Source organism: Oncorhynchus mykiss, chromosome 1 (assembly GCF_057628025.1).
Source record: "Oncorhynchus mykiss isolate SJ-2025 chromosome 1, ASM5762802v1, whole genome shotgun sequence".
NCBI classification, from domain to species: Eukaryota; Metazoa; Chordata; class Actinopteri; order Salmoniformes; family Salmonidae; genus Oncorhynchus; species Oncorhynchus mykiss.
This window is the reverse complement of record NC_143022.1, coordinates 17886090-17901275: the sequence shown is the minus strand read 5'-3', so window position 1 is coordinate 17901275 and position 15186 is coordinate 17886090. Positions and strand designations below refer to the sequence as shown.

General features: G+C 42.4%; 2 protein-coding genes across 4 annotated transcripts in view; one reads left to right on the top strand and one right to left on the bottom strand.

Moving 5' to 3' along the window:
- Positions 1–15186, top strand: part of LOC110491485 (uncharacterized) — a 446987-nt gene that overhangs the window by 37250 nt on the left and 394551 nt on the right. The window lies entirely within an intron of this gene.
- LOC110491555 (interferon-induced protein 44-like) overlaps positions 6916–15186 on the bottom strand; it is a 28843-nt gene continuing 20572 nt past the window's right edge. The window contains exons 2-8 of the mRNA XM_090191043.1: positions 9215–9725; positions 9080–9131; positions 8707–8902; positions 8319–8471; positions 8054–8225; positions 7849–7949; positions 6916–7751 (exon numbers count right to left, since the gene is read on the bottom strand). Coding sequence (XP_090047169.1) covers positions 7569–7751; positions 7849–7949; positions 8054–8225; positions 8319–8471; positions 8707–8902; positions 9080–9131; positions 9215–9692 — 1335 coding nt within the window. The 5' untranslated portion in view covers positions 9693–9725 and the 3' untranslated portion in view covers positions 6916–7568. The remainder of the gene's footprint in view (positions 7752–7848; positions 7950–8053; positions 8226–8318; positions 8472–8706; positions 8903–9079; positions 9132–9214; positions 9726–15186) is intronic.

The window sequence follows — 15186 nt, the reverse complement described above, 5'->3', positions numbered from 1 at the left end:
GCAGGAAGCTTGGCCCCCCTCTGTAGTGCCTTGCGTTCGGAGGCCGAGCAGTTGCCAGACCAGGCAGTGATGCAACTAGTTAAGATGCTCTTGATGGTGCAGCTGCAGAACCTTTTGAGGATCTGAGGACCCATGCCAAATCTTTTCAGGCCGCACAGGGGGAATAGGTTTTGTCGTGCCTGCTTCACGACTGTCTTGGTGTGCTTAAACCATGTTAGTTTGTTGGGGACTTGGTCACCAAAGATCTTGAAGCTGCCAACCTGCTCCACTACAACCCTGTCAATGAGAACTCGGTCCTCCTTATCCTGTTGTCCACAATCATCTCCTCTGTCTTGATCACGTTGAGGGAGAGGTTGTTGTCCTGGCACCATGCGGCCAGGTCTCTGACCTCCTCCCAATAGGTTGTCTCGTTGTCGGTGATCAGGCCTACCACTGTTGTGTCACCGGCAAATTTGATGATGGTGTTGGAATCGTGCCTGGCCATGCAGTCATGAGTGAACAGGGAGTACAGGGGGGGACTGAGCACGCACCGCTGAGGGGCCCTTTTGTTGAGGATCAGCGTGGCGGATGTGGTGTTACCTACCCTTTCCACCTGGGGGCAGACTGTCTGGAAGTCCAGGATCCAGGATCCAGAGGGAGGTGTTTAGTCCCAAAGTCCTTATTGGTGAGGTTTCTGGGCACTATGATGTTGAACGCTGAGCTGTAGTCAATGAATAGCACTCTCACATAGGTGTTCCTTTTGTCCAGGTGGGAAAGGGCAGTGTGGAGTGCAATAGAGATTGCATCATCTGTGGATCTGTTGGGGCGGTATGCAGATTGGAGTGGGTCAAGGGTTTCTGGAATGATGGTGTTGATGTGAGCCATGACCATCCTTTCAAAACATTTCATGGCTACAGATATGAGTGCTATGGGTCGGTAGTCATTTAGTCAGGTTACCTTGGGCACAGGCACTATGGTGGTCTGATTAAAACATGTTGGCATTACAGACTCGGACAGGGAGAGGTTGAAAATGTCAGTGAAGACACTTGCCAGACACACGTCCTGGTAATCTGTCTGGCCCTGCGGCCTTGTGAATGTTGACCTGTCTAAAGGTCTTACTCACATCGGCTGCGGAGAGTATGATCACACAATCTTCCAGTACAGCTGGTGCTCTCGTGCATGTTTCAGTGTTATTTGCCTCGAAGCGAGCATAGAAGTAGTTTAGCTCTTCTGGTAGGCTTGTTTCACTGGGCAGCTCTTGACTGTGCTTCCCTTTGTAGTCTGTAATGGTTTGCAAGCCCTGCCACATTTGACAAGCGTCAGAACCGGTCTAGTACGACTTGATCTTAGTCCTGTATTTACGCTTTGCCTGTTTGATGGTTCGTCGGAGGGCATAGCGGGATTTCTTATAAGCTTCTGGGTTAGAGTCCTGCTCCTTGAAAGCGGCAGCTCTAGCCTTTAGCTCAGTGCGGATGCTGCCTGTAATCCATGGCTTCTGGTTGGTGTATGTACATACGGTCACTGTGGGGACGACTTCATTGATGTACTTATTGATGAAGCCAATGACAGATGTGGTGTACTCCTCAATGCCATTGGAGGAATCCCAGAACATATTCCAGTCTGTGCTAGCAAAACAGTCCTGTAGTTTAGCATCTGCATCATCCACCACTTTTTTATTGATCTAGTCAAGGGTGCTTCCGGCTTTCATTTTAGCTTGTAAGCAGGAATCAGGAGGATGGAATTATGGTCAGATTTTGGAAATGAAGGGCGAGGGAGAGCTTTGTATGTGTGTGGAGTATAGGTGGTCCAGAGTTATTTTCCCTCTGTTTGCACATTTAACATGCTGATAGAAATGTTGTAAAACTGTTAACTTTCCCTGCATTAAAGTCCCTGGCTACTAGGAGCGCAGCCTCTGGGTGAGCATTTTCTTGTTTGCTAATGGCGTAATACAGCTCATTCAATGCTATCTTAGTGCCAATCACTGACCTGAGGTGATATGTAAACAGCTACAAAGAATACAGATGAGAACTCTCTTGGTAGGTAGTGTGGTCTACAGCTTAGCATGATATAGTCTACCTCAGGTGAGCAATAGCTCGAGACTTCCTTAGATATCGTGTACCAGCTGTTATTTACAAAAATAATAGTCCGCCACCCCTTGTCTTACCAGACGCCGCTGTTCAATCCTGCCAGTACATCGTATAACCAGCCAGCTGAATGTTGATATTGTCGTCGTTCAGCCACGACTCCGTGAAGCATAAGATGTTAGTTTTTAATGTTCCGTTGGTAGTTTAACCTTCCACCTAACTCATTACACTGTAAGCTCTACACTGGTTGTATTCGACACACGTGACCTGTGATTTGATTTGATAGAAGTTATTTTCGGTCATAAGAGACGGTATCGGAAACATTATGTACAAAATAAGTAAAAAAATAAGTTACAAAACGCAGATAAACGAACAAAAAAACACAATCGGTTGGGGGCACGTAAAACGTCTGCCTTCTGCTCCGGCTCCATGTTACATTTCAGTGAACTGATCAGTTAGCTCAGTTGGTCAAGGCTACGTTAAGTACATCAGAACATTAAATTGAACAGAAACTGTGTTGTACTGAACGATCAGTTGAAAAATGGGGAGGGGTTGGGTTGTGGGCTCAAATTCACCGCTGCCCTTTAAATAATGTAACCCATTGCTTCAAACCACACCCCAGCACACCCACCGAATGTAGCACACTTATCTCAGTCTGTTCAAGAACGTACAATAACGTTTTGGGAAAACGTGTTCAGTACAAACCGTTCCGCAACACAGCAAACGTTCAAGTGAACTGAACACACCCCTGGTGTGGTGCCTAGTTGACAAAAATCCTTGCAGTGCCTGTGGTACTCCAGGAAAAGGGTTGCCTACTCCTGCTCTTGAGTCCTTTGGTGAAACGACTGGTGTACTAGGTATTGGGCAACAGCTTTCTTCCAGGGCCCATATTCTTCCAGGGCCCATATAGTGACTGTGTAAATCACCTCAATAGTCAGCCTATTGTGTGTATTGAACTTTCATATTGCAATGTACAGCCTTACCTATGGATCTTGGGTGTTGGGTCCATGAAATGGAGTATCTGCCTACTCAGTGACACCAACAGTACACAAGAGTTTACAAAAATTACAGTTGTAGCTTTTATTGCAGGACTTTGACACCACTGTGAAATGAGCCACGTTAACTCACCAGTCAACCTAACATGTGTATTGAGCATTCATATTGCAACAGATCCTACAGATCCTGGGTCCATGAAATGGGGTATAATATGTGAACATTTCAGATATTCAAATAGCTAATGACTGACACATCAATAATTGAGAATACCGTCTGCTGAACGACCCAGATGCTGTACACCTGGGTGACGGGAGGTTTCCTGGTCCACGTGTGTCGGCAGTGCTATTTGATTTACACCTACAAAACAAATTTGTTTCACACACTGTCAACTGACAGAATTGACCACAGTTCCTATCCTATAACCATTAATTCCATTGCTAAAATGCTTCCTATTGTGCTCACCAGGTCACTGATGTGTTTCTGAAGCTGTTTGGGGGTGGAGGTGCTGCAATTAGTTTTTCGCTGACTGGGGGCGTATTTTCCCCACGCTACAGACAGCTATATCGGTCCCCTAATACAGGACTAGTAAAAGCCCAGTGCAGGCACTACTTTTGTGTTTTATATATTTTTTTTCTGATTGCTTAGGCACTATCTTTGAAACTATAGGACATTTTTGCAAAACTCTACACACTAACCACAAAGCCTTACACAAAACCAGCAAAACATTATGCATCTCTTGCAAAGCAAGCAATTCTTGCAAAACTCTTCAAACTCTTTTTCAAAAAAGATGTTTTTGCGCCAATACAGTACACACAAACCATTATTTGAATAAGCACACGAAGCACCAACTACGCACTGATAGTATAAATGAAAAACACTTCTGGTGCTTTTTCTGTGTGCAGGGCATAGCAGTTTGCAATAAAGTTTTGTCATACATGTAGTAAACACACATACAAACAGGTATCCTAATGTGTATTCCTCACTATCTCACTATCCCTATCAATACAAATAATATGTTTTCTTTTTTCTCTCATTGTTCTAACACTCCTCAAACAACAAAAGTGCAGTAGAAGAAAAACATTTGTGCTAGAATAAAAATAACAGAAAAAAATGTGGCTACATCTCATCTTCTTTGTGGATCTGACCATAAGGCTTCATCCACATCACATGCAATGTTGTCTTGAGCTAGGCAGCGTGGAAATTATCGTCTGGAGTGCCGTATCCAGGCCTGGCATGACCCCTGATCAATATCTCCACAAGCATCCTCAATTGCCTGTACAAGGGGTATGCATTGGTGTGGCTGGCGATCATACTGATCATGGTGGGGCGGCAGGGTAACCTAGTGCTTAGAGCATTGGACTAGTAACCGGAAGGTTGCAAGTTCAGATCCCCAAGCTGACAAGGTACAAATCTGTCGTTCTGCCCCTGAACAGGCAGTTAACCCACTGTTCCTAGGCCGTCATTGAAAATAAGAATTTGTTCTTAATTAACTGACTTGCCTAGTTAAATAAAGGTTACATTTTTTTATTTAAAACAAATAAAAATACACCTTCCAACATCATGCAGAGAAGAATTCTGTCAACGTTTTGGAATATGGTGTTATCTGCCATTATGTGGTCCTGCAGTTCTGAGTCTGATACAGTTATTTGCAATGACCATATTTACAGTGTGGGTCTCCTGCTCTGGGGTGAACAGTCACCTCTTCCACCAGATACTGTTTTTCTTGCAGTTTTGTAAAAGCATTTGAATGGTTCTAGTGATAGATCTTTCTCATTATGAAAGTACAGTACATATTACTGTACCAGTAAGACTAGAGCACTTAGTTACTTACCGGTTCTCATTATTGTGTTGTTATGTGTTAATAACATTTAGACTACATTACCCAGCAGGCTAGGTGGATGGTTAAAGAATGCCTTTCATGGCTAAACATGGAGTTTTCTAGCTGAAGTATATGTTCATTAAAAGTAGTTAAACGCCTCAGTTTGTCATTATATAAGGAACAAACATAACAATTATGAAAGTACAGTACATATTACTGTACCAGTAAGACTACAGCACTTAGTTACTTACCGGTTCTCATTTCAAAATATCCAGATGATACCTGCAACAGTATAGCGGCTCAGATTTGGTTGAACCCGTTGCCCAGCCTCCCTCATGCTCATCGCATGGTTGACATGGTCAACCACAGTCACTCTGATTTCATCAGCTATTGTGTTCCTGACTCCTCTTCCCTGTCCTCTCCTTCTCCCCCGTCCTACTTCACCTCTTCCTCCTCCTTTGCTTACTTCTTCTTCACCACCTCTTCCTCATCTAGTTCTCACCCCTTACCCTCTGTCCAATATTAGCCTCCATTGTTGTCCAAACCAAATGTATACCTGTGTCCTATTTTTAGTGCTCAAGCTCTGATTTGTAAGTGAACTCATTATCTAAGTGTTTTCACGTGTCCATGTAGAAAGACAATTGGCGAAATAGTGTAGTAATGTAGAGACCAATGTTTACAGTTTTGCTAGAAGTGTGTTATTAAATTGCAAACTGAGTGTAAAGCAGTGAGTTGTGTTTACAGTTTTGAAAAAAGTGTGTTATAAAATTACAAACGGAGTGTAAAGCAGAGAACGTGCATTCAGTTTGGCACACTTGGTAAGTGCATTGGCTACAAGTGTTAATGGTTTCAGAGATAGTGCTTCAAGAATCACTGTTAGTGTTTAAACATTCAGAAAAAAAAAGAAGAAATAATTCAGCAGCCTACTTCCCACGGCTATATGTGTAACTGGACACTTTAGAAGCATCCACCACGAAGACGACACATTGGACCTTGTCTTTTAAGGTACGGCTTCTTCACATAGCCCACAGGCTGTTCAAGACTGAACATTACCTTGATTATTCAAACCAACCAGCTGAAATAGTTGGAATATTCTGTACTTAGAGACATTTATGTCAGGGGTGAGCAACTCTGGTCTTATGCTGTGAGGCTGCCTGCATAAGTATGTTCCAACCCAGCGCGATCTCACCTGAGTCATAGTTGAATCAGGTGTGTTAGAGCTAAACGGAAACAAAAGCTGGCACACACTGTGGCCCCTGTTGCATTATAATCTAATTGGTTATTGTCTTATGTTTTTGTAATATGTAAACACAGACGAAACAAAAACCTGTAAGCAGTCTATTGACTAGTAAAATATACAAAGGAATGTTCAAGAAACTTCCTCGTCATTTTGAAATGTTTTAAGGTCAGTGACATTTTGCAAGTCTACCGATAAAGATAATTAAATGAAGTCACCCAGAACCAGAACCAGTTTCTTTTTTTCAGCAACAGCTGTATACATTATTTTCCTCTCTATGTCACAATCTAAACTGGACTATTATATTGAATTCCTGTTTTCATATAGAGATACAAGTTATGTTCTGGGAGAGGGTATTGTTTGCATTTCAGCAATGAAGCTTTTGTCTTCCAGCAAAGTAATTTGAAAGAATCGGCGAGGCCCCGAAATAAAATATTCTCTGGCTGTTTTGGAGTGCTTGTTGTGTTCCTTCTCTGGGGTGAGGACAGTGAATCACACCGCATTACATAGTAAGACCTCTGTCACCTGTCTGGAAGGGACATGGTGTCTAAATGAAGTTAAGCTCCTCAGTTGTAACACTGGAAAGACGTGGCAGCAGGAAGTAGTTGACAGTTTGTATTTGAAAGTAAGCAGAGTAGTCGAGGAACAGGTCAGGACCAATATAAAGGGAAACACTGTGCTCAAAAAACATGTTCAAACATGTTCATTCCATTGACTGTTACTGTTTCATATGTGATCAATGGTGATTTAAATGTACCATAGTGTCAACTAACACAATGAAAAATGAGGACACAATACTATGATATTCAACAAAGGTAACTTTAATGGGCAGCTTTTCCAACAGCAGCACACACTGTTAATAACAATTTATTTTCACTTTCATGGTGATATACTGCCATCTAGTGGTGAAACTTCAAGCATTTGCAAGCCAAATGTGTAGTGAATCCAATATAAAAACTACATGATCTTGTACTAAGTTTTACCTTGTCCTTTTCTTCAGCGGGGGTATATTCTGAGGAGCAGATTGCTATATGAGACTATCCAAGAACTGACTATGTAGGATCAACTAGTATAGAGTGGTGGTGTCTTTAGTTTGATTCAAAGCAACCAATGAACATATGAAGAAAACCCAATCCTTTCACCTATCCCATGTAATCCAAACAATCACAATGATGTAAACAGAATTAGCAACCCTAGTGAACTAACTTTCAATCTAGGCCTAATACAGATTATTTCTAGCAATTGAATCAAATATTCAAGATGTAGGCTCAATGAGGCATGTTAAGATATTCTTATCATCCTGTAGTTTTGTGTAATGGATAACTAGTCATCATAATTATGATTACGTGAACACCATAGAACAAGATATACAGAATGAAGCAGAGAGAGGGCTAAACAAGGTGGCATAGAAAGGAAATACCACCACCATGCTGGGTTATCTCCTCCACTTTGTCTAGTCGTGCTTCTCTTGGTCGTTGACTTCATCAAAGTAGTTGTCTGCGAAGCGGAGCATCTGGATCAGGGCACTGAGGAGCAGGATGTCACAGCTCATGTCCAGCTCCAGCTCTTCACTGTAGTTCTTTACTGGGACAATGCAGGACATGGGTACCCCCAGACGGCCACTCACCTCCTGGGCCTATGGGAGTCGGGACACACCAAGCATTACCAAACATTACCCAAACATTAATGTGACTGTTCATGGTCATCTAATACAGGGGGAGTGCAGAGCTCACCTTGGTCTTTATGTACTGGCTGTTATACACGTTCCTCAAGTTGTCAGCCACACAGGGACAGGCCTCATCCACCTTGGTAAGAAGAACCAGCTGTGGGATGCCTGTGGAATAACAACCCTCCATTAGTGTCACTAACCAGGGATTGCGCTAGTATAGTCTGTATAATCCATCATCTTTAACCCAGGTTTTTCTCTGACTGACTGACCTAGCAGGTTGACCCTCCTGCGAATGGCTGCCAGTTTCTCCTCTAGTTTGGTTGACATAATGGAGACTTTGCAGGTGTCCATGACGTACACCACACAGTGGATCCTCTCATGCAGGTTCACTGACTGCTGGAATCCGTGGGCATCTGCTTGCAGAGGGACTGATGGGTTGAACTGGGAAAGGGAAAGATGAGGGGTTTGGGTCACACTAAGGAGAATCAAAGTGTATGCATGTATGTATGTATGTATGTATATGGTGCCCCTCACCCGGTATCTGTCTGGCACATGGCCTTTCAGAATGCTGCCGATGTCATCCACATCTAGCCCCGCCCCTGTGGCCTCCTCCATTCCCATCGTGTCACACAAAATGATTGGCAGCGGTTTGCCATCGCGTCCAGCCTTAACTGAGTAGGTGCGAAACTGTGAAATATAATTAACGCATCATCATTTTGTCCAGTGATGCAGTGGTAAAAAATAAATTGTACATTCAAAAGGTGTGTAGACTGTTGAGCAACAAAGTAAAAAAGTAGGTAAACTGTGTTTACCCTCCACTACACAACTGATTTTGTCCACATAAATATGATGAAATTCATTCAAACTGTTGAAGCAGAGACAAAAGAAGAAGACCAGTTGTTTAACATGGTAGACCACATACCTGAGTGGTCAGACTGGTTCCAGAATTGCCCGATATGGCCTGGCTGGTCACGTGGCCTCGGAAGATGGAGTTGACAGAGTTGAAAAAGCTGGACTTTCCAGCGCCGACGGGGCCGATGAGTAGAACTCTAGCCTGACCCACAGAACTGATCATGGGCCTGTAGAGCTTAACAGACTCCATCAGCTCCTTTCTCCTCCTGTAGATAACAAGAACCTCAATTTAATATGCAAATGCTTTATTGTACTGTACTCAATCGTATAACATTCAGTATATGTGGCCCATGTGAGAATCAAATGATGCAATTGTAGTCAACATTAATATAGGCATTACAGTATCACAAAAAAATAAATGGTCATTTCTGGTTGGAGCTTACTCAGCTTTCCAAAGAATTGTCCTCCATGGCTTTTCGATGATGTTACCACCTTCTGTTAAAAAAATAATAATCATAATAACATGCACAATAAACAAATACACATTAAAGAGAGAAGAGAATTGATTCTACACTCACCTTCCACTTTATACACCTCACACTCAGTTAGGTTAAGGTTATTGCCATGCATTTCTGCAGCATTGAAGATGTAGTAGTTTCCTGGAATGCTGATCACTGTAGCTGTGTTAGCGTTCATTAACAGCAAATCCTCCCCAAAGTAAGGGCCAGTTGTGTTATGCATTTTGACCGCATATTGGGCATTTGTGACGGGATACCTGACAGGATTTCTACCAGTTAAACTAAACAAAAAGGCTTTGTCATCCTGTATGTACTGGCCTTGCTTGGCTACGTCATAATCTTTACTTGTGTAGCCTCCAAAAACAAACCCTGTGGAGTTATATCCTACAGAGACTGTGGGACCTTGGTGGTCACATTTCTGGTGAAAGGCTGCTCCTGTGTAGCCATGTATACTGGCCTTGAACAGCAGGCTGAGTTTGATGTTTCCCAGTAAGGAACACAGCTGTTTCTCCTGTTCCTGGGTCAGTTTGGGGTTCATGGTGGGGATCACGTTGGTCTCAGTAGGGGTAGTCTGAGGAAAAACACAAATGAGTAGTGATGCACCGATATTACATTTTTGGCCGATACCGATATTTTCCTTGTCAAAAACCCGATAACCGTTATTAAACATTTTAGAGGCCTTAAGCATTTTAGTACAGTTAAATACACACAAGGACACAGCGGTCTAAGGCACTGCATTTCAGTGCAAGAGGTGTCACTACACTCCCTGGTTCGAATCCAGGCTGTATCACATCCGGCCGTGATTGGGAGTCCCATAGAGCGGAGCACAATTGGCCCAGCATCGTCCCGGTTTGGCCGTCATTGTAAATAAAAATTTGTTCTTAACTGACTTGACTAGTTAAAAAGGTTACACACACACACACACACCAAAAAGTTATTTTGTTGGCATTTACGTATGTCCCCATTACCAGTAAAACATAATCAAAACCTATTTCTTTCACTTATTTGCTGTGCTATTTCGTCGTTCAGTCGTTTTATTATCAACCAGAGTTACATCATATATGTCAAGCAGTGAAGTTTCAGCTCTGTCTGTCCGTGGCCACTCTTCCTCGGTGCGCACTGTCCCTGTGTCCGTTTCCATCTTGTCCAGTTGTGTATGTAACATTTCACGTAAACCCTGTTTCTTGTCTGAATCGAAGTAGCGGTCCTTGCACATAGCATCGATCATGGTGGCGACACAGTAAAGGGTGAATGTATGGGCAACGTATGAAAAATAGCGCACGTGGTAGTGTGTACCGGTGCTCGACCAGTCGGCGAAAGCCAACATCACCCACGACAGAGAACGGTTGATTGTCAAGAGCAATGAATTCCATTATCTTGGCGTTAATGGATTTTGGCTTTTGAGTTGTCTCGCTGAACTTTCTTACTCTTTCAAATGACTGCTTCACTTGTTGACTGCTCGATCCACACAGCAGACACTGTGGGCTAGGTTAGGAATGCTGTGCTGCACACGTAGCGCAACATTTTACGTGGCGCCATTACATCATGTACCTACGTTATATAAGTATGCACGTCAGCTTTCACATCGGTTTTGCACACCGGTGTTAAACTAGACATCGCTCGATCGGGTCACCGATATATCTTGCATCCCTACAAATGAGATTCTGACATAAGACCCTAATGCTTCAGCTGTAGTTTTATAAAATTTACCCAGCTAACAACAAATGTTACCACAACTTTAGAGAATGGGCCAAATGTTTTCATAGTAATGTTCCAGTGAATTGCAAGGACTGTTTTCAACAGACCATTCCCTTAATGTCAACCAGAACTAACCCAGAATGTCATTACTATGTTCTAAAAATATTCAATATTAATGTTCTAGACATGTTTCATGGGAACTCTGTTCTGAGGTTTAGTAGAACATTCCATCAACATCCCATAAACTTACATAGAACATGGTTGCCATGTTCTCACAATATAAGATCTAGAACACGGGTATACAACTGGGGGCCGCAGCGGTACTGCAGGGAGTCGTAAAAAAATTATATACAGTGCATTCGGAAAGTATTCAGAACCCTTGACTTTTTCCACATTTTGTTACGTTACAACCTTACTCTAAAATGGATTAAATATTTGTTTTTCTTCATCAATCTACACACAATACCTCATAATGACAAAGCAAAAACCGTGTTAGAAATCTTTGCAAATGTATATACGATATATTTTTTAAAAAGTAAATATGACATTTACATAATTATTTTGACCCTTCAGTCAGTAGCTTGTTGCAGCACCTTTAGCAGCGATTACAGGCTAGAGTCTTCTTGGGTATGACACTACAAGCTTGGCACACCTGTGTTTGGGGAGTTTCTCCCATTCATCCTCTCAAGCTCTGTCAGGTTGGATGGGGAGCGTCAATGCACAGCTATTTTCAGGTCTCTCCAGAGATGTTTGATCGGGTTCCAGTTCGGGCTCTGGTTAGGCCACTCAAGGACATTCAGAGACTTGTCCCGAAGCCACTCTTGTCTTGTTTTGGCTGTGTGCTTAGGGTCGTTGTCTTGTTAGAAGGTGAACCATCGCCCCAATCTGAGGTTCTTAGCACTCTGGAGCAGGTTTTCATCAAGGTTTTCTCTGTACTTTGCGCTGTTCATCTTTGCCTTGATCCTGACTAGTCTCCAAGTCCCTGCAGCTGACAAACATCCCTACAGCATGATGCTGCCACCACCATGCTTCAACATAGGCATGGTGCCAGATTTACTCCAGACGTGATGCTTGGCATTCAGGCCAAAAAAATAGTTCAATCTTGGTTTCATCAGGCCAGAGAATCTTGTTTCTCATGGTCTGAGAGTCTTTAGGTGCCTTTTGCCAAATTCCAAAAGGACTCTCATGTGCCTTTTACTGAGGAGTGTCTTCCGTCTGACCACTCTACCATAAAGGCCTAATTGGTTGAGTTCCCAAAGGTTCTCCCATCTCCACAAAGGAACTCTGTGCAGTCTGACAGGGCTCTGTGCAGGCTCTGTCAGAGTGACTATCGGGATCTTGGTCATGTCACTGACCAAGGTCCTTCTCCCTCGATTGCTCAGCTCTAGGAAGAGTCTTGGTGGTTCCAAACTTCCTCCATTTTAGAATAATGAAGGCCACTGTTCTTGGGGACCTTCAATGCTGCAGACATTTTTTGGTACCCGTCCACAGGTTTGTGCCTTTCCAAATCATGTCCAGTCAACTGAATTTACATCAGGTGGACTCCAGTCAAGTTGTAGAAATATCAAGGATGATCAATGGAAACGGGATGCAACTGAGCTCAATTTCGAGTCTCATAGCAAAGGGTCTGAATACTTACGTAAACAAGGTATTTCTGTTTAAAAAAGTGTTTTTATCTGTTTTCCCTTTGTCATTATGGGGTAGTGTGTGTAGATTATTTAATCAATTTTAGAATAAGGCTGTAACATAAAATATGGAAAAAGTCAAGGTCTGAATACTTTGCGAAAGCACTGTATATTTACACTACATACATATACTATATACAAAAATATGTGGACACCTACTCTCATTCCAACATCTCATTCCAAAATCATGGGCATTAATATGGAGTTAGTCCCCCCCTTTGCTGCTATAACAGCCTCCACTCTTCTGGGAAGGTTTTCCAATAGATGTTGGAACATTGCTGCAGGGACTTGTTTCCATTCAGCCACAAGGGCATTAGTGAGGTCGGGCACTGATGTTGGGTGATTAGGCCTGTTTCACAGTTGGTGTTACAATTAATCCCAAAGGTGTTCGATGGGGTAGAGGTCAGGGCTCTGTGCAGGCCAGTCAAGTTCTTCCACAACGATCTCGACAAACCATTTCTGTATGGACCTTGCTTTGTACACAGGGTATTGTCATGCTGAAACAGGAAAGGGCCATCCCCAAACTGTTGCCACAATGTTGGAAGCACCGAAATGTCTAGAATGTCATTGTATGCTGTAGTGTTAAGATTTCCCATCACTGGTACTAAGGGGACTGGCCTGAACCATGGAAAACAGCCCCAGGCCATTGCACATGGTGATCTTAAGCGTGTGTGCGGCTGCTTGGCCATGGAAACCTAATTCAAGGAACTTCCGACTAACAGTTCTTGTATTGACTTTGCTTCCAGGGGCAGTTTGGAACTCAGTAGTGAGTGTTGCAACTGAGGACAGATGGTTTTTACGCGCTTTAGCGGTCCCGTTATGTGAGCTTGTGTGGCTCATCAGTAAGGCCATTCTACTGCCACTGTTTGTCTATGGAGATTGCATGGCTGTGTGCTCGATTTTATACACCTGTCAGCAAGGGGTGTGGCTGAAATAACCGAATCCACTAATTTGTATATATAGTGTATTTCCAACCCTTTTTCATAAAACAGTATAATTAACACGCAAGAACTGATGTGCATCCAGAAATAACAGCAACAAAGCACTGGAAACCTACTTCAGACACACTAGAGTGAATTAGATACATTCACTCAGAGGTGGTTTAAACTGCATTCTAATGTCAACCATACTTGTGAAAAATCGTATCAAGTCAAAGTTTTAAGCATGCTCAGTTCTTGGGTCTCGTGCACTGCGCGAGTGAATTTGAAATGGAAGTTATGGAACTCCCTTGCGTGCTTCTGTTATGAGAAAAATCGGGGCTATAGGCTACAGACAATCACATACAATCATAAATCCAGATTGTAGTCAGTAGCATAGGCCATATGCCTATTGAAATGACAAGTAAATCTCGCAAATATACCATTTATAACTGTTTGTAGTCTTAACAGCTGGCACATACTAAAAGGCACAATTGCCAGAAAATAGCCTAACGTGATTTTTGAAGTTCGTCCAAGTGTTTCTTTGCAGAGATTTCGAGATCCTCTGTCCAACTTTTATCACTCACTCTGTCGGATTTATCTATAGTTTTGCACATGCTCAAAAAGGGATTTATTTAAAATCATAGCAGTCAAACGAGTTAAATCGACATCCATTGAGGGAAAAAGATCTAGCAAGTTTAATAAAAGCGAATTATAATTTTTGTTGGAACATATTGAAATTCCTTTATTAGGAAAGGGGGTACCAAGTCAGTTGTACAATTGAATGGCTTCAACTGAAATGTGTCTTCTGCATTTAACCCAACCCCTCTGAATCAGAGGTGCGGAGGGCTGCCTTAATCGACATCCACGTCGTCGGCGCCCCGGGAACAGTGCCTTATTTAGGGTCAGAACGACAGATTTTTACCTTGTCAGCTCGGGGATTCGATCCAGCAACCTTTCGGTTACCGGTCCAACCACAAGGCTATTACATCACATTAGCTCCCCAATAATAATTATTATTTTGATGGGAAACTTAATTTGGCTTCTTGTCGTTACAAATTACTTTGTTATTCCGTCTCAATTAGATCAATAACGTTATAGAAAATGTATTTATTGGATAAACATGGCAACTCCTCCGTTGCTGCGAAAAAATGGCAAGTTTTCAGACTTTCTGGGCAGGTTTTTAGGTCTTTTCAATTTTACATTTTAACTGGACCGGTCAACCCTGGTGTTTAACCCCAAGCCACCCTAAACACCTGCGAGATTCTGTAAACTGGCTATTTTGAGTTTGTTGAAACGTGCAGATGTCAAATTCATTAGATTGTACATTGTTTCACCAAAGTAAACAGTCTGTGCTCATTTTGACTGTCTGATAAGAGCAATAGACTGCTACATGATCAGATGCTATGTGAAGAGCTTAACTTTCACTTTCACCACGCCCTTTCCTTCACAGTGGTCAGGATAAAGAAACGAAACGAAACTGAATTTGGCACACGCAAAAAAGACAAAGTTGTACAACTGTGAAGTTGTTTTTGTTACAGAGAAAAATTAAAACATTTCAAATAGATCAATAACAAAATCACAACAAAATGGTGTTTGCATTGGCATGCTGCTAATTTTCAAAATAATTGTCAACCTAAAGACAGCAGGATTGGCACAAATAAGGATTATCCACATGAACGGGTCAAAATATAAAGTTCTTAATATCAGAACTAGCTCAAAACGTCTTAAA